Raw genomic sequence first — 21,092 nt, 5'->3', positions numbered from 1 at the left:
AAAAATTTTAAGGCTTCATTTCTCCAAGGGTATCAAAGTTTTTAATACTAAATATTTACTGGTTTATTTACTGATCAGTTATTGTGTTGCAATAATAAAAATAATACTACCTTATACAGAGTGTCTAAAAATTTATTTTAAATAATTATTAGCTTCAAACGGTAATAACTTGTTTAATTTAAATAGACTGTATATTTTACGAGAATCAGATGCACAATTTAATTGTCTATCAAATTATATTATACCATTTTTTACCTATCTGTTTAAGTTTCCGTAGAAAATGCATTTTCTTGTAATTTAGAACTTATTTATCAATATACCCATGGACTATTGACATTTTAGATTATTTTTAAAGATGTACCAAATTTTTAAAGAGTACAGATACTAATATTGTCGATATAATTCGTTTATTTCATTGAAAAATAAAAAAAAACTGTTTAAATATTTGTTAAAGAGGATCAATTAATATGATTCCAGTATTCAAACTACATTAACTGACTGTTTGCGTTGATTAATAATAATTGCTCCAAATACTAAAAAACTGAATTTTGTATGGGCATTAGACAGTGTGATAAAAAGTAACATCTTAAAAATGATATTTCATTTTTTAATAAATGCTTATTTATAACAACAAAGGCTTTAATTTGATAACTTATTATTATATTGATTTCTGACTCAAAAATCCACATTTATTTATAATAATTTATTAGCGAACACAATTAAGTATGTCATTAATTAGTATATGGGCGGAAATAATGGTGTTATATTTAATTAATGGTATACCCTTTTATAAAGATTTAAATAGTTTTCTTTTTGCATACAAATGGGCTAGTAATATTATCGTTTTGCTAAAAACGATAATATTACTAGTCTGTACATTTTGTACATTTGTTGCTTTAAAAACAATCTAAAATGTCAATATTCCATAGATATATTGATAAATGAGGTCTAATTTAGAAGAAAATGCATTTTCTACGAAAACTTGAAGGGATAGGTAAAAAATGGTATAATACAATTTGATAGACAATTTAATTGTGCATCTGATTCTCCTAAAATATATAGGGCATTCCATTTAAATTAAAGAAGTTATTGCCGTTTGAAGCTAATAATTATTTAAAATAAATTTTTAGACACTGTGTATAAGGTACTATTATTTTTATTATTGCAACACAATAACTGATCAATAAATAAACTTCATTAAATATTTAGTATTAAAAACATTGATACCCTTGGAGAAATGAAGCTTTAAAATTTTGACTACAATTTCACAAAATTGAAAATATTTCAAAAACGGTAAAGTTTAAGTATAATAAACCTTAATCAAATTTACCTTTATTTTAATCGTAGAAACTAAAAATGTAATAATATACAGGGTGTTCCATTTAAAAAAATACAACTTTAATATTTTTTATTTATTTGAGACACTCTGTATCTTGTAAAAATATTTTTAAATTGTAGCTCTAATAGTCCTTCAACGAACCCCAAACTTACAATTTGTAAAAATATCATCGTTTAGCCACAATACTCCGTGTCGTATGTGGTGAACAACCCTGTATATGTATATATATATATATTGTTTTCCACATACGATATCTCTCTCTCTATATACCTGTATATTGGATATAAAATATGTATTTCGTTAGTGTCTTTTTAATTTAATTTATCAAACATTGCATATTTGAATATGTTTAAATTAATTTCATATTTCAGATCACACTTCTATATAATAACGAATAAAGAAAATATAGTCTAATTAGCTATAAAATATTTATATTAAAATCATTGGATATCATAATTTAAAAAAATATTTTTTTTCGTAGCAACTGTTAAAATTGCCTTATATCTATCAAAAATAGTAGATAAAATAATACTTTAACCGCAAAGGTAGACTAAATAAAACTGTTTAAACAAGCGCTCAGTGAAACAGAAGAAGGAATAAAGATCAATGGAGAAACCATCAATAATTTAAGGTACGCGGACGATACAGTTCTCATAGCAGATAGTGCTGAGGATTGCAGAAATTATAGACCGAGTAGTAGAGGCATGTGATATGTATGGTATGAGGCTTAACTGCAAGAAGACCAAAATTCTAGTAGTTAGTAAAAATTATGAGGCGCAGTACCACCAGTGTAGGGCGAATAACGAAACCTTAGAAACAGCAGATACATTCATGTATTTGGGCTGCAGCTTGAACAAGGAATGGGATCACTCACGAGAGATCAGATGCCGCATAGAAAAAGCCAGAACCGTTTTAACCGTCTTAGAAAAATCCTATGCAATATGCACCTGAATATTGCTATAAGAACACAGGTGCTAAGGTGCTACGTATTGTCCACGCTCCTATATGGAGTGGAAGCTTGGACCCTGACAGATGCTACATCTAGACGCTTGGAAGCCTTTGAAATGTGGTGCTATCGCCGCATGCTCAGGATCTCATACGCTTACCATGTCACAAACAACACCGTGATCCAGAGAATGCAAAAGGAACTAGAAATACCTTACCTTGGGCATGTGATGTGTAATGATAAATAACAACTTATCCAACTGATACCGCAGGGCAAAATAGATAGTAGAAGAGGTCAGGGACGCCGACGAACATCATGGATGAAAAATATTAGATAGTGGACAGGAATGACGACCGTACATCTAATCAGGGCGGCTGTCAATAGGATTATGTGGACCAACATGATTGCCAACATCCATAGAGGATAGGTACTGAAAGAAGAAGTAGATTAAATGATACTTTAACAGCGAGGATAGGTTAAAAACTTTATTTCTTCTCTCACGTTTTTTAATTGCTTCCATTTCTGAAAATTTCTGAAAGTTATTTGGGATTTAAAGGGAAGTAGTTTGGATATGGCGTGTGTCACCTCAGCCTGAATATCTGTTGGTAATTTACTTATCTCGTTTTGAGCCATTTCTGGCTCTAACTCAATCAGCAATTGACACGAAAGAGAATTAAAAAATATTGACTCAAAACTGACAACTAAAGAGACAGCTTTATTTATTTGTCAAATTACATAGAAACCAACGCCAACCCAGCACAATATTTTTCTACTCGTAATAAATTCCTTGAAATAATAATTTTTGAATATTTTTTAAAACGTAACTACTATAAAATGGTATTTTATCGTCTTGTATAAAAAATAACTACATATTAAATTTTCGAAGTTTTAAAATCATTTAATTTGCTTAAAACTACAATAATACTATCCTCACTGAAATGGAATGTTTAAACAGGCAAATATTCCGGTTTATAATAAACTCTACTTTCTAATATCGTTGATGTTTCATTGAACCGAATAAAGCTCTTTTGATCCGTCCTCCCGATCCTTCCCATTTAGTGACGGTTCCCGTCGGACTGCCAAAGAAAACCCAAACACAATGTCGAAAAGCAGATTTCGTATGTTGAAAGCCCCAACGTCTTTCTTCCTTCATCCTTCTCCGCTCTTCTGGTTTCCTTGGTCCGCGTTTATCCTTAATAAGACCACGTTATATACGTTTTATTCTCTGCTCAGTTTGTTTGTGTGGTCCTCACCGGTTAGGAGAAGTTAATACTTTCCATATGTTTGTATTTCTAAGATTCTTCTTTTATTATTATTTCTCTGTCTGAGATTTACAAATTTTGCAATGGTAAATATTTAATAAAATAAATATTTATATTCTACCTAAAAGTAGAACGAGTTATTTATAAAGATACCTGAATTATACTCTACAGGGTGTCAAAAAAATAGAGTATCAAACTTAGTAGTTTCAGTTTGGATTAAAAGTCTATTACGCTGTACTGTTCGGGTCGCTCTCAGGGGTCGGTTAAAGCGGGTATGTGGCCACATTTCCCAAGTAGCATTTTCACGACTTGCGACCACATGTTTACTAAACACAACGTTGGATTAGTTACAAAAAATAGTTAGCTCCGTACCTTGGGTATTAAAATAAATGTAAACGTTGTTGTGACGTTGTGCCGACGTTGAACTAGTTCTACAACAAAGTAAAAGCTTCTGCGACGTCGAATAAACGTTGTCTTGTAACCTTTTTTTGCTTAAGTGATTTTTAGGTGATTCGCGCGGACAACGTAGTTACAATGTTGGGCAATAAAGAGTTTTCTGACGTCACTTTCAGGACCTATTCCAACGTTATGCAAACGTCGTCTGTTTTACTAATTCCAACGTTGTTTAGATTTCCTTATTCTTTCGTTGGTAGGACGTCGAGCGACTACTTTTTTGCAACTGTATTGAACCATAACCTTAAACCTTAAATTTTCACTTCATTGTTCTGTTCAGTCAGACCGTTCAGTGCTATTTTTGTTTTTATAAAAAAAACTTAATTAAAATGGGACGTAAGAAAGGCACATATAAAACTAAATTTAAATATATATCGACATATTATCGATACTTTATCCACTCCCTCGTTTATCTAGAATATGGAGGGCGGTACAAGCTAGACTCTAGGATGACTAAAATAGGCAATCTTGCGACTAGTATACTACCTGTTAAGGCTGAACTGCGACTTTATTAGTCCAGTATGCGACTACTCGAACTACTCCATCTTAATCTCCAAAACAACAAAGTGAAAGCCGCCATGTTGTTGAATAAGAAAATGTTTCGTTCCTAAAATAGCAATTCCTGCTTTTTGATTACATTAACTTGAAATATTTGACCCTAAACAACACGCGGAAACAATTTTTTCGACTGCGAATAAATTATTCTCATTTTACTAAAAAAAATTCAAGAAATTTTTTAAAACTTTTTTAATTTTAAGGCCCATTAGTATTTTTCAAAGTAGAAACAATACATTTATCAATAAAGTTGTTTGCGTTTAACTTTTTTGCCTTGGGTAACGAGTTACAGAGTCGGTTAAAGTGTTTGTTAATGATCTTCAAACATCCTCCACACTTAAATACTTTTGTTTTGTTTTCCTTTACTGCCATCTGGCATATGTCTCTAACTAAATCATAAAAATAATATTTTTACTATAATTATCCCAATTTAGGATAAAACATATTATTATAGTTTTGTATTTCTGTGAATTAGGATTTTAAACAACGTTGCAGTTTGTACCGACGTCGGCATCCAACGTCGTTTCGACCCAAAAATTATTCTCCAAACTAGTGCAGACTAGGGTTGGCACGAGGTTGTGCCGACGTTGCGCACCGACGTTTGGTCGCGTGACACAACGTTGTCCTGACGTCCAAATGCTGCTTGGGTTGTATAGACATTTTTTGGAAAAAAACAATGTTCTTAAAAATAAACAAAATACATTATTTTAATTTAACCTTTCGAGGACTGTAAGTTCTTCGGGAACCATTTTAGAGCATATGTTCATAGGAACTTTTTGTTTAATTTTTATCTGTAGAATTACCCACCATAGTTAGATACTCTATTTTTGACACCCTTTCTTTATCTAAATCAAGTTGCCTATCCCTATGCACTGCACCAGCTTGTGCAGGTCCTTCATAGGACGGGATTATGTTACTCCTGTTCTCTGCTTTCCCAAATAGAAAATATCGATAGCTAGATAAAATTAGTTTTTTTTATAGTTTCTAGAGTTTTAATCATCTGCTGATGATGCTAACATGGTTAGCGAAACCCCCGTCCAGTGGAAAAGTAAAGTGTTTTGGTGTATTGTGATAAATTAGTGTTTATATCGCTTTTTAAAAGATCCTAGTATATTATCAACTTCTTTTAGTATTTTCTGCCCAACAAGGGGGTCCATTATAAATTTCACAGGTAAATTGTATCTTATAATTAAATCTTTTCTGACTGGTTGCACAGACTTTAATCACAAATGAATGTTAATATTCCGTTAAAAAAAGAAATAATAATTTTCTTAGATGTCATTATAAAGGAAACTAATTATAAAGGAAACTAATTAATGATGTAATGAACACTTTTAATAATGTCATATTAGAAGAAACATACTTCTTATGTTCAAAATGAGAAATTTCTTGTTGAAGATCAAAACAGTGGGGTGACAAACCGGATATCAAAGACAGAACTTGATTTAATTTCGGAAACAGCCCGAGCACTTTCATATCCCCTACAAATGATGAATTAGAGGGAAAGATTGCTTTATGGAGATTCACTTAAAAACAAACGCACGGGGCGTACATTTTTCTTTTGATTTTTTTTCTTTATGTTATAATATCACTACATTACAAAATACAGCAATAAATGCATGAAAATTGTATTAAAGAAAATAACAGAATAAACAACTTAAAGATCGCGCACACTATACCTACACGGACCAGTACGGACCAGCACAGCACAAACCTGCATCCTGCATGACATCGCACACTTTACCGCCACAGACCAGCAACATAAGCGAGAGTTTCGAAAGTACAGTTGTCAAGGCTCAACTACTAGAGCGTGCAACATAGAAGTATTGAAAATGAGTAGTATACAAATATTTTCAATGTTTTTATATTTAATAATTAATTCTAATATCTTTGTATTACCTAAAGAAACTATAGAATGTTTATAATTAAATTCCGATTTTATATAAACAACAACTCCGTCATTTTTATTCAATTGACCTTCATTATAAATTAGGTCATAATTTTTTATTTGGAATGGACTATTAGAAATATCATATTGTTTATAAGTTTCCTGTAAGAATAATTACGTCAAATTCTAGGCTGAGCGTGTCCAAAAATATTCTAAAATTATCAAAATTTTTACCTAAACTGCTAATATTACAATGTATACATTTAAAGTCGTTTTTTAGATTAATTGAGTATCTAGATCTAAAATTATTAAAATCACTAATTGTTTCTGTCTCTATATCCTTAACTTGAAAATCTCTTATGTATGAGTCCATTTTTATCACTAAAACACACTTCTAACACCAGATATCTTTAACTAGAATGTTACCTCCTCACGCACATTTGTCATTTTTTTCACTAGATGGATCTTCTGATTACTATACTAAGGTTTCGGGTGGCTCCTAGTTGCCGGTCTTTGTACCTTACTGGATGATTGTAGAGATGCTGTATTACTATTTGAACCCCTTCGCGCTTCCGCACTGGATGTCCTTGAAACAACGGTGAATTCAATTGTATTGTTTGGCCTGGATAAGGGATGGTTTGATTCTAGCTTGTTGCGCTCGATACCACTAGATTGAACTGGTAGATCGAATACAGGTGTACCCGGGGCACTCAAGGAAGGTCTTGATGGAACGTCAGTAAATACTTCGTTGTCTGAGTCGTTTTCTTTATGCCCTCTCTCCACTAGCTGTTCGTAGCTAAAACTCTCGTTGCCGATTATAAGGGTTTCTTTCTTTACGTACGCTCTCAAACCTTTCTTCTTAGCCTCTTTTAAGTTCTCATTCAATACTTTATTCACCACTCTCTCTTTTTTGGAAAGATCGTGGTTTATAAAAATCTGTTTACCCTTCAATTTATAAGCGTTTTTGAGTATTAAAACTTTTTTTAAATATGTGTTAAGTTCTATACGCAAAGGCTTGTTTGAGTCGTTACCTAGATAATATATATTATTTATGTCACTTAAATATACATCTATTCCTAAAAGAGTTTTTAATTGCTCTATTACCCAGGCAGCTAGCTCAATGTCTTTTAAATTTCGATTGTTCCGTAGGCCAAAGATTATTAGATTATTCTTTCTAGCTAGTTTTTCTATTATTTGAACCCTGCTTTCCAAGTCGTTGAGTTTACTTTCTAATACAGTAATGTTCTCTTTTAAAGTTTCTGTTTGTATCGCTAAATCTTCTCTGACTGATTTAATATCTTCTCTTAGCTCTTGTTTGCTGTTTTGTATCAAGAATTTTATCTCTTCGAATTGTTTGAACATTACCGTATCAACCATTATTTAAGAAAATATCAGGATATATCCTAGTCAAAAAGAATGTTTTTTGCACTTGGCAACGTCGAGCCGCTGTAGTCCAAAAACTGGGTCAAATATGTATTATTATAATGGACGTGTGATGGTTCAAAGTCCAAAAGGTATTGAACGCGGCGTGGCTTTTTATACAAAAATTTTACTTTTAAGGATATTTGACGGTTATAGATAAGCACTTTTATATTTAAGGGTTAAAGGCTTACTTTTGTAGACTATCTTCGACAATTTTTTCTATTAGTATTTTAATAAAGCACGCTTTTAGATGTTTCAAAAAACTTTTAATAAGAGTAACTTTAACTCAACATATATGTTTCGGCTTGTTAGGCCTTTTTCAAGAGTTTTTAAGAACTAATCGTCTAACTACACTGTAACTATATATATATATATTTACTATGGGGGGTGGGTTCAGAGAGTTTACAATAGGGGTAATAAAAATGTGTTTAGAAATCCTTGTTGGTCGTTAACATTATTTTTCGTTTTTAACAGATTTTAGTATTTCTAACTGTTCAATGTAATTTAAGCGTCTACCTTTTGTTTCTCTGTGTAGTAACTTAATTGAGTTTTCATTAATTTTGTGATTATTTACTATACAATGAGTTGCAAGACCAGAACTATGCTGGAGATTATTAATAGACTTTACATGTTCTTTAATCCTTATATCTAAATTTCTACTTGTTTGGCCTATGTACACGGCATCACAATCATTGCAATCCACCCTATATACACCCGACTTATTTTTGACATTAGTTTTGTTTTTATTATTTAATAAAATTTGACCTAAATTTCTTTTATTTACGTTAATAGTTTTACATCCTATTTTATTGAGATTATTTGAAATTTTGTTAGTTAAATTAGAATGTAGTTTAAAAGTCGATAATTGTTATTGTCTTTAGAATTAGCGGAATAAAAATTTTTCATTAATATTTTCTTTTGTTTTCTCTTTAGCATATTATCAATAAGGGAACACTTATATCCATTGTTGACGGCGATTTGTTTAATAATATTTAACTCTTTTTTAAAATTCTCTGGGCTCAGTGGAAGGGCTCAAATTGTAATGGGCTCAAATTGTAATCTATTTATAATTGTAACATCAAGAAAAAATTTTTTCTTGATGTTACAATTATAAAACAGTCTAATAGATTACAATTTGATATTTACAGAAAACCCACTACCACAGACACTGTAATACATAGTCAATCACACCAATCCTGGCAAATCAAAATGTCACCCTTTCATAGTTTAATTCATAGATTAGTAATGTTTCCACTGAGCCCAGAGAATTTTAAAAAAGAGTTAAATATTATTAAACAAATCGCCGTCAACAATGGATATAAGTGTTCCCTTATTGATAATATGCTAAAGAGAAACAAAAGAAAATATTAATGAAAAATTTTATTCCGCTAATTCTAAAGACAATAACAATTATCGACTTTAAACTACATTCCTAATTTAACTAACAAAATTTCAAATAATCTCAATAAAATAGGATGTAAAACTATTAACGTAAATAAAAGAAATTTAGGTCAAATTTTATTAAATAATAAAGACAAAAATAAGTCGGGTGTATATAGGGTGGATTGCAATGATTGTGATGCCGTGTACATAGGCCAAACAGGTAGAAATTTAGATATAAGGATTAAAGAACATGTAAAGTCTATTAATAATCTCCAGCATAGTTCTGGTCTTGCAACTCATTGTATAGTAAATAATCACAAAATTAATGAAAACTCAATTAAGTTACTACACAGAGAAACAAAAGGTAGACGCTTAAATTACATTGAACAGTTAGAAATACTAAAATCTGTTAAAAACGAAAATAATGTTAACGACCAACAAGGATTTCTAAACACATTTTTATTACCCCTATTGTAAACTCTCTGAACCCACCCCCATAGTAAATATATATATATAGTTACAGTGTAGTTAGACGATTAGTTCTTAAAAAACTCTTGAAAAAGGCCTAACAAGCCGAAACATATATGTTGAGTTAAAGTTACTCTTATTAAAAGTTTTTTGAAACATCTAAAAGCGTGCTTTATTAAAATACTAATATTTCAACGATGTTTCACAAGGAACCAACCACAGCTTCAGTACAATTTTTTCTAATTTTCTTCAACTAGGAACACTAAAAAACTTAAAATTTTACACTGCGATTAAACTTTAATTCTGCTTCACTTCGTGCCAACGTTGCCCATACTCAAATAGTTCAGAGGAAGAAATTATTATTTTAGCCATGTTGTGTGAAGAAGAGGAGGAAGAGAAGGAAGCTAAGAAAAAAAGAAGATTTTGGTTTCACCCTATAAATCAAAAGAGAAAGCAATATTGCGAATTTCATCATTTGTTTCCTGAATTAAAAAGATTCCAAGAAAAGTTTTTCCAATATTTTCGAATGTCACAAATCAAATTTAATTATTTTTTTTTGCTATCAACTCCCATATTGCATCTTTTCTTTCTTGGTCTCTATATATAAAATGCTTGGCTCGTATCGCACAGCTTTGGATACTTTTGTACCAGTAAAATAAGCTTTTCTTCATTCATATTAATAATTAAAACGATTTAAAGGTTCGAACAAAAATAAACGAAATCTAACCTACATCATGCGACTTGAGCCAGCTAGCGTACTCGAAATACTGACAAGCCCTTCAATATTTGCATGTTTGTGGAGGTGTGCTGGTTCGCCGGTTAGGTCGGACCAGCACGACCAGGCACAAATATTGCCGGTCATATTTGTCCCTGACCGACACGACCTGTTTTGACGGTCATGGCTTGTGGCGGTACGTGCTGGTACTGGTCTAGTGTGCTCTACTCTATTAAATAAAACGGTCACCTTCACCAGTAGATTTTACTGTCTGGTCCGTGCCGGTCCGTGCAGGTATAGTGTGCGCGATCTTTTAAAAGTAAATTATATTTGCATTATATTCGTGTATGCCATTGTAAAACCAAGTTCGTTTCAATACTTTATTAACAAGCAGTCACAAAACAACACAAAATTAAAACGAAATTACGATTTTGTGGTCTCTACCACTGCTAAAAACCAAATGGTCGTGAATTAAGTATCTTAATTTATTTGAAGCTCTTAATACTATATTTCGTTACGGCAACAAAGTATATTTCGTTTTTATTTTCCAACAAAACCCGTTAATTTTTTGCACCGGCCTTAATGAAACCCCATCTGAAACCCTTCTTTTTAAGGGCAGGACATCAACTCGAAGAAGCGCCTATAATAAATTGCCGTAAAAATCCTGTTTCATTTCAGGACGGGCAGTTTTTGCGAAAGTCAATTAATGGACTTAAATTCTGGTTTAATTCTTTTGGAAATATAACAATGAAACATGACTTATAATTATCTATACTAATACTAAGGGCTGGCAAAGGTTAGTCTTGGGTCGAGGTTTGGTTGGCGTTTATAATGTCCTGAACAAAGAGAGAACAGTTAACACGTTGCCAAACGTATGAAATGAATCGAGAAACTGTGCACATTGCTAAGAGACGTGGAAGGGGATATAGTAGATTTGTCGCAGTTGACCGGTCGATCCAATCAGTATGTCTGTCAGTACTTAAAGTTCTAGGGAAAGGTGTACATCATGCGTTCAGCTTCACGATTTAATTACGTCTCGTGATACTTTATTTGTTGCTTTATTAACGAGTCGTTGTAATTTTCCCTATAGCTTGAAAATTTTTAAGTGCAAGTTAGCAAACACTTGCATTTTTGGTAAAAATAAGTGGAATTGAGTTGGTTTTCGACAGTGGTCGGGCTATTGTTACGAATTCAAACCATGTAAATACCGACCCAAGAGTAATAGTTGCCAGCACGGTATATAGAATCCTTAAGTAACTGACTAACTGATTAATCACGATCCTGCTCAAACCACTCAACGAAAGAAGCTCAATTTTGGCAAACAGATTGATTCTAGGGTGTAGAGGTTCGATAAAAAAGGATTTTTTGAAATTCCAGTTCCAAGGGGGTGAAACCAACCCTCAAATATTACAATATTTTTTATTTAAAAACGGTCAAGTTTCCGAAAAATCGCTTAAACGCGTATATTTTATTTTGTTTTTACGTATTTTAAGATTTTTTAAAAATGTATACAGGGTGTTTCGCAAAATCTGGTCATTGATTAATCACAATCCTGCGTAAAGCGCTTGACGTAAAAAGCTGATTTTTGGAAAACGGATTGGCTTTAGGGTGTAGAGGTTTGATAAGAAGGGACTTTTCGAAACTCGAATTCTAAGGGGGTGAAACTTTGGGTGAAACCACCACTCAAATATTAGAATATTTTTTATTTAAAATCCGGTGAGTTTTTCGGAAAAACTCTTAAACTAGTATATTTTATTTCGTTGTTTTACATATTTTAAGATTTTTTAAAAATTTATGCAGGGTGTTTCATAAAATATGACCACTGAGCAATCACGATTCTGCTTAAACTGCTTGACGTTTAAAGCTGATTTTTGGCAAACGGGTTGACTGTGGGGTGTAGAGGTTCGATAAGGAGAAGTTTCTCGAATCTCAAATTCCAAGAGGGTGAAAACAATATTTGTTATTTAAAAAACGGTTAGTCTTTCGGGAAAACGCTTGGACGCGCATAATTTATTTTGTTTTTTTTACATATTTTGAATTTATTTTAAAAATCATACAGAGTGTTCCAAAAAGCTGGGTAATTGACTAGGTAATTAACTAACCACGATTCTGCTTAAACTGCTTGACGTAAAAAGCAGCATTTTTGGCAAACGGATTTTTCGAAAGTCAGATTCCAACGAGATAAAACTACCCCTCAAATATTACCAAGTTATATAATAATATCGCCAAATTGTTTTTCTCATGCTGACATAAATGTAAGAAAATTTTATCCAGTTTGTGTGTTAATGGAAATTCTTGCTTTGCTTTATCATCACCATTACAAATGATTAATTCGACGCGAACGAAGTCGCGGGTACACGCTAGTAAATAAATAGAATCTTCTATCCCCCCTGTTCTTCCTGTCTCACGAAAAACCGACAACCGAAAGGGTTTCGCCTTGTTTCAGACAGCTTTTACGACGGGGATTAAGTTTATTAATAAGCGAGGGCATAAACTGTGCAGCTCGAAAAAATCGGGTCTTTCACGGTCATTTATTATAGACGTTTCTTCGAGTTGACGTCGCCAGCGTCGTTCCCTTAAAACCGAGAAAAAATCTAACGTGAATTATGGGCTCGGTACAAAAAATTAACGGGCCATTGTCAGAAAATAAAGATGAGACACGCTTTATTACCTTAATGTAGCCTTTAAGAGTTTGTAATTAATTATGAATGCTGGATTTAGATACAGTTTGCGCAGTTCTGACCTTATTATAAACCTTACCTTCCTGTGGATTGTTTTTTTCTCTATACATAGTTTATCAATTTATACAGAGTGGTCCGAACTGTATTCCGGAAACTTCGGCAGCATATTTTGCAGATAAAAATAAGTAAAAAGTTCATATAAATGTATGTCCCAAAATGCTTAGTTTCGGAAATACAGGGTGTAGAAGTTATATTTTTATTTCGATTTTTTCTAAATAATTTATGAAGTAACGTCATTATTTGGATAAAAATAGGTGCCGGGGAGTTTTTTGATATGAGAAATTTTATTTTGATATCAATATGACCCCTACTTATAGAGGGCGCCAGCTACATATTTTTTAACTGGTTTGAAGAGTAATAACTTTTCGTCCGTGCCTGTATAAAACTACTGAATAAGGAAATATACATTTACGAAGTTTTTTACGTAAAAAATGTCTCTTGGTAAAAATCGCTACGAGTAATGGTTCTCGAGATATTTGAAATCGAAATTATCAATACCTATCATCATTGACATAAATTATATATATATATGTTAGGGATGTACGATTCGAATCGATTTTTATCAAACGATCTTTTGGTAGAATCGATCTTTTTTTCAAAATCGAAGATCGATTTTATTTATACAGTTTTACAGATTTATTTACTTGTTAGAATAAGAAATAAGAACAAACACATTAGTTTTGCTTGAATATTTGTCAGAGAAATAGAAGGGATAGAGAATGAGCGTCAACATGCGCAGAAGGTCTAATCAAGTTGGGCGCCATATTCCAGGTCTTCCTGTCATTTTGTATATAGGTGGTAATCTATAAGTAATCAAATATCAATTTGCTGTTTTCAACCATACGGGGGGCAATTTAAATTTAGTGGAATTCTATCATTTATTATGGTTAGTTAACATTAATATGATTTATTTAATTATCAGTTTCAAAACTGCGTACAATATTGGTATATAATACACTGCGCTAATAAAAATTAAATATCGAAACAAGTGAGCTGTAACAAATGGAGTTTGGTATCTTTGGCATCTAGCAAATAGATGGCGCCAATACTAAGAAATTTAAATAAAAATAGATTTTTAAATTCAATTTTATTAAAGGAAATAAAAAATGCTACAAAGTGTTAGATTAAATTTACAACAAAGAAAATCCAGAAATGATCCAATGGTTCTCAAAATTTTAGCAAAAAATCATTTTTTTTGGAAATTTTCAAATTAAAATAACTCCGTTATTTTCGACTTATTTTAAAAACGATAAAGAGAAAATATGTTTCTTTAATCGAGATCTACCACCCCCTAAAATACTTGCACTTATTTCTGGGACACCCTGTATATCAAAATCACAGAATTTACCGGTACATATTCTGTGTCAAAATCGTCATAAGCGTGGAAAAAGCCAAATAATTCTATTTTAATATTGTCATAAGTTATCATATTTCTAATTTTCATAAGTATATCTCGGTTCTGGAGTGTTTCTGATTTAGTTTGAGGTAACTCTGATTCAGTTTTAATTTTAAAAATGCTAATAAACGGTTTTAGGATTTTTATGTACCTAATTTTTTTTATAATTATATCATATTTTTATTATACCAGTACACCAATATGTTCGGAATCAAATATCGATATTTAATAAGATCGATCTTTTGTTGCCGATTTTTTTCTGGATCGATCTTGTTATGTGCGATGTTGAATCGATTCAAAATATCGATTTATTTTATTTTTGGGACATCCCTAATATATGTTGACTAAATAGTTATTAGACTGAAATCATAAATTTGAAATGTTTGCCAAATTTTGCCAAAGGTTCAACAGAAACTGTTTTATTATCATTTTATCGCAAAAATTTATTATTAAATGAACAAAAATACGAGTAGCGGAAAAAGGGGCCAAAAAACCCTACATATATGCTTATTCTCAGTTTTCAAGTTCATCAGACCGAAGGGAACAGCCATTCGACGACCGGTTTCGGAGATTTTTCCCCATCGTCAGGGCGACTTTGCTGAAACCCTCGATCTGACCAACGAAAAGCAGAGAATAGCATTTGAGTACAATAAGTACTACTATGGTGAGAGTGCTAGACGCTCTACGCCATCTAGCGGTAGCCGTGACAATCACGGATCGTACCGCCAAAATTCAAAACCAGCGGCCTACTGAACAAACATGCCTGCTTCGTCCACGTTACCGTAGATGGAGCTAAGAAAGCTTAGGTAGGGTAGATGGCGTAGATCGTCTAGCACTCTCATCATAGTAGTACTTATTGTACTCAAATGCTATTCTCTGCTTTTCGTTGGTCTGATCGAGGGTTACAGCAAAGTCGGCCTGATGATGGAGAAAAATCTCCGAAACCGGTCGTCGAATGGACATACATTTGTACGAACTTTTTAACTTATTTTTATCTGCAGAATGTGCTGTCGAAGTTTCCGGAATATTCGTACAACCCTGTATATTATTTTTACTTAACCTTTGGAGGACTGTAAGTTCTTTGGAGAGCATTTTAGGGCATACGTCCATAGAAAATTTTTGTTTTATTTTTATCTCGAGAATCAACCCACCCAAGTTAGTTACACTATTTTTTGACACCCTGTATATTAATTTATAGTGTGCTATAAATGTTTTATCTGAATTTGTGACGCTATGTATTTTATTTACTACAACCGAGTTTACCCTAGTATATAATGAAAGCAAAACTCACCAGCCCATGGTGAAATGCGTGACGAGCGTGACGTGGGCGTCCTCCCTGGCCGCCCCCTGGTGCTTCACTTGCACGCACACCACCTTCATTTCCACGCCGCTGGAATTGGTGATGCGCAACGTCGAGTTGCGATGATGAAAACTGTAGCTGGCCGAGTAATCCAGCGTGTGCCAGTGATTGTAGTTGGCCAGCCAGGAGGGGAAACGGCATTTGTTTATCGGCGGAGCTGCAGAAAGAACAAAAATAATGATATTTTTTATTATAATTTGTTTAAATACACTGTGTCAATTTTAAAACTTTCCACCCTTAATATCTTTCTTGCAGTTAAAAATATAAAAAATCGGAAAAAGACGTCAATTTTATTTGTAAGGGGACACTTTAAATGAATATTTTTAGCCTTTTTCTTTCAACTCTCTAGGAGAGGTAGATGTCACTCTTAGAATCTTATGGGAATGGGGGCCAAATAGCACATCGCTTTAAAGAGCGTTTAATTCTCTTTTCAATATTATCCTACTTTGTTGCATTTTGTCCAAAGGTTTCCGAATAATCGTGTTTCAAAGTTGCAGAAACAATTAAACATGCCTGCATTGAGATTTTGGTTTTCAGGCTAGTGTTTACACAAAAATTATTGCAATGCTTGTCTCCTTGTGGTAGAAATGATTAGAAGATTAGGTGGCAATATGGACGTAGCCATTACATTTTTCTAGGGGGTAGAAATACAAATAAATAGAAAACATTATAAACATTAACGTTTATTTTCTCAAATTCAAACGAGTGGCAACTTCCGGGGGGGGGGGGCATAGCCCTCCCTTGCCTCCCTTTCGCCACGGCCATGGGTGGCATCCTTTGAAACTTTTTTTTGGAATTGGCAAAGTAACCTCAAAAAATTTACATCAAAAATTAATTACAGTTGAGGGTTGGAACCTTTGGCGTTACACAGCAAAATAAAAACACTAAATCACCACAATACACCAAAACACTTTTACTTTTACACTGGACGCGCGTTTCGCTAACCATGTTAGCATCATCAGCAGATGATTATAAACTAAAGTACAATCTACAAGTTGAGCGTTTATATACTCGCTCAGTGGGCACCGAGTGGGCGTGGCAAAATCTAGCCAACCAAGTCAGAGCCTACTGAGCGTAACAGTTAGATTTCCGCCACTAGAGTAGTAGGAACAAAGAACTTGAAGGAATTGGACCGTTGACTCTGTTCATACTATCTTTACATTTATTAATTATGATGCTTTCATATGCATCTAATTGCCTGTAATTTGAGACTTGTTTAATTAATTTTAAATTATTAAGATCTATACAATGTTCATTATCAACAATATGTTCGGCAACGCAAGATTTATCCGGTCTACCATATCTTATCTGAGCTAAATGTTCTTTAAATCTAGTTAATATTGATCTTCTAGTTTGCCCAACATATTTCTGATTACAATCTTTACAAGAAATTTCATAAATACCTGACCTTTCCAGTGGAGGTGTTTTATCTTTTGGATTACATAATAATTGTTGTAATTTATTATTAGTACTATACACAAGTTTTAGACCACGGGATAACTCTCTATCAAACGGTATCGAAAAATATTTAGACGTATCTTTCTCCACTTGAAAAGTCGAATTTTCAGAAATCATTAACCTATACCTACGTTTTCTAATTAATTTATCAACTAGGGAAGGAGAATATCCATTACACTCAGCTACATTCCTAATGTAATCTCTTTCTATTTCATATCATTCGTTGGAAAGTGGGAAACTAAGTAATCTATGAACTAAGAAATTTAAACTAGCCATTTTATGTTCAACACTATGATGTGATTCATTAGGAATATATCTGCGTGTGGTCGTATAGGAAAAATAAAATTCTAAAAATACGTCTTAACAAAAAATATGTTCAGCAAATTTGAAAGATGTAGTCAAAACAGGAATATTACTATTGTTAGGTCGCATTTACTTATTGAGCTGATCAGTGATAACTTTTGGTAAGTGCGTAAAGTGTGAGAATGGTTTACTCTCTTCAAGAAAGAACTAAAATTATTTTCGTTTATGGAGAAGTGCGCATAAAGGACGGCATTGGTTTTCAATGAAAGAAATCAAAATCGTGAATTAAGTCACAGATATTGGAAAGCTGGATTTGGAGGCTCCAAGGTCTCCGAAACTGGTTCGGTGAGTAAAAGAAAAATAAATAACCTACGAGTGATGATTGAAGGAGCCCAAATTGAGGTTTTCGAATTATCTGATGCAGAGTCTACTAGCTCCTTGCAGACAGTAGCACAACAAACAGGAATATTACATGATACTGCAAGAACTCTATGACGATGATTTTGACAGAAGAATACAGTTTTGTGAAATAATGAGTCGTAAAGTCAACAACAACTCTAACATTCTATCGAATATCTGTTTTTTCGATGAATGTTCATTTTTTCTAAATGGAAAGGTTAAGAATAGGTTTGAGTCAGATATTGAATAGGTACGATTTAGACCCATATTAAATAAATAGTTTTTATATACAATAAATACAAAACAGTAGTAAAGGTATTTATTTTCTTAAACAGTTTACATGAAAATAACCAATGGCAATAGCACTGTCAAATACACCACTCTTTATTCAAATGAACACATACGCACAGCCGCATGCTCGCAATCAATAAAATTATCATATTTTTGCATGTACCACTTTGGAAGTTTGCATAGTATCGCGCTCGGCATCAACCCCCAATAAAAAACTTTTAATCATTTGCTGTATACGATTCGCCTAACGACGCGTCCTAATTTGTCGGCGGCCCTAAAAATGTCTCTCTTGCGTAAAATCAAAAGACGCGAATTTTTATTCCAGGAAACTCACACGATACTGTGTCGGCCTCTGCACCAGCTAAATGTTTCATCATTTCCAATAAAAACGTTAAAGTTTGCTCTAGCTACGTTCGGTGTGAGGTTCGGCATTTTTTGATTATTATTTTTTAGAAAACGTGTATAATAGTTATTTTCTATAAAAGACGATAAAATGGTATTTTATCGTGGACCCAAAGGATTTCGGGAGACGATAATGCAATTTTATCGTCGTGTATAAAACAATATTTTTTCCATAGCGAGTTACGTTTTAAAAAATATTCAGAAATTATTATTTCAAGGAATGTATTACTAGCAGAGAAAATATTGTGCTGGGTTGGCGTTGGTTTCTATGTAATTTGACAAATAAATAAAGCTGTCTCTTTTGTTGTCAGTTTTGAGTCAATATTTTTTAATTCTCTTCTATATATTGCTCGATTTTGCCATTCTTCCTGGTTAATAGCTCTGTCTCTTATATACTGGTCTACTCCATCTACCCACGTAGTTGTAGGTCTTATATATCTTTTCCTTCTGCTTTGGGGACGATACTCCATTGCCCTTTTTGGCCATATTTCCCCTCCCATTCTTTTTACGTGCCCATACCATAGTAGCTGTCTCGATTCGATGTTGTCGGTGCTGGTATATATTCGCCTTGTTCTTTGCCTGATCTCATTTCTAATGTGTTCCATCTTTGATATGCGACATGCTCTTCTGAGAAAGTCCATCTCCACTGACTCGACCATCCTTCTTTCTTTTGCTGTAAATTGTCAGCATTCGGCACCGTATGTTAAAATTGGATCTACGATTGCTTTGTAAATCCTTATCTTTGTTTGGATGGATGTTTTATTTGACCACAGGAGAGGGTTTAAAAGACCGATTACTTTCTTACCTTGTTGAACTCTACTATGTATATCTTTCTTGGAGTTCCCTTCTTCAGATATAATACTTCCTAAATATTTATATTCGTACATCTTTTAATTTCATGTATGTGTAGTTTAGGATCTTCAGTTTGTTCTTCTCCTACTTTCAGGTATTCGGTTTTTGTGAGGTTGATATTGAGTCCCCATCTGTCGTATTCTTCATCAAGTTTCCTCAACATATAGTCGGCATCCTCCTCACAACCTGCAACAATAACTTGGTCGTCTGCAAAGAACAAGGTCGATAGACAGTGGTTGTCAATCTCTATTCCCATAGCTCTACTCTTCCTTCTCCAGTTTTTCAATGCCTCCTGGATATATATTTTAAATAAGGTAGGTGATAAACTGCACCCCTGTCTAAGTCCTTTAGATGTCAGGAAGGATTCCGATAGGAACTTCCCCTGTCTGATCATACTTTTTGGATTTTTGTACATATTCCAGATTGCATTGATATATGTTTTACTCACATTTGCCTCAACCAAGATTTCAAATAATTTCTTCAAAGGCACCGTGTCATAGGCTTTCTCTAAATCTATAAATACCAGATGCATGTCCAAATTTCGAGCTCTCCTTTTTTCAATTATTTGTTGTAACACAAATATGTTGTCTATACAAGAACGTCCAGCGCGGAAACCACCTTGTTCTTCTATTTCTTCAAAGCTCTCTTCTACTCTCTCTTTTAATATCCTGCCATACAACCTTCCAAACTAATGCCTCTGTAGTTGCTACATCTTTTTTTGTCTCCTTTCTTAAAGATAGAGCTGATGTACGCCAGATTCCAGTCTTCAGGAATGTTTTCGTTTTTTATCAGGCATCTGTTGAAGATATCAGCTAGTATTTCCAATAATATATCGGGTCCCTGCTTTATTAGCTCAATAAAAATGTTTCCCGGCCCCGCAGCTTTTCCATTTTTTGAGTTCTTCAATGCTTTCTTTATCTCGTTTACACTTATTTCATTTACATCTATATCTTTTGCGTTTTTCAAATCTGGCACTTCTAGTTTGAATTCTTTCCTGTTTTCTGTCAGTAACTGTTTGTAATGATCTTCCCACTCTTCCATGCTTATAAGTTCTAGTTTACTGTTTTGCTTTTCGTCTCTTCTAAGGTTCCTTATTGTCTTCCACGCTTCTGACACTCTTGTACCTCTAATATATCTTTCCACTCTCTCGCATTTGGTTTCCCACATTTTGTTTTTGCTTTTAGATACTTCGCGTCTAACCATTCTATTTAATCTTGCATATTCTTCTCTGTCGTGGTCGCTGTGGGTACTAAGCCATTTCTGGTAGGATCGCTTTTTTTCTTCTATAAGTTTTTTTAAGTTTTCAGACCACCATTCTGGTTTTTCCGTCGTTTGCTTGTCAAGGCAATTTTAACAGTCGCTACGGATCAAAAAAATAAAAACTAGACCAATGAACTGAAGCTTCATTTTATCGCATGTAACTTAATATCCCAATAATTTAGAAAAACAACAAGATGAA

At 33.2% G+C, this 21,092-nt stretch overlaps 1 protein-coding gene across 1 annotated transcript in view; it reads right to left on the bottom strand.

Annotated features, from left to right (window-relative positions):
- The window catches only part of LOC115882824, a 131,383-nt gene that overhangs the window by 36,195 nt on the left and 74,096 nt on the right, over positions 1-21,092 (bottom strand). Inside the window, 1 exon segment of the mRNA XM_030901070.1 lies at positions 15,860-16,085. Within this exon segment, the coding sequence (XP_030756930.1) occupies positions 15,860-16,085 (226 nt within the window).

This window comes from Sitophilus oryzae, unplaced genomic scaffold (assembly GCF_002938485.1).
Source record: "Sitophilus oryzae breed Bouriz unplaced genomic scaffold, Soryzae_2.0 scaffold_179_pilon_pilon, whole genome shotgun sequence".
Taxonomy (NCBI): domain Eukaryota; kingdom Metazoa; phylum Arthropoda; class Insecta; order Coleoptera; family Curculionidae; genus Sitophilus; species Sitophilus oryzae.
This window is presented reverse-complemented; position numbering and strand designations above follow the sequence as displayed.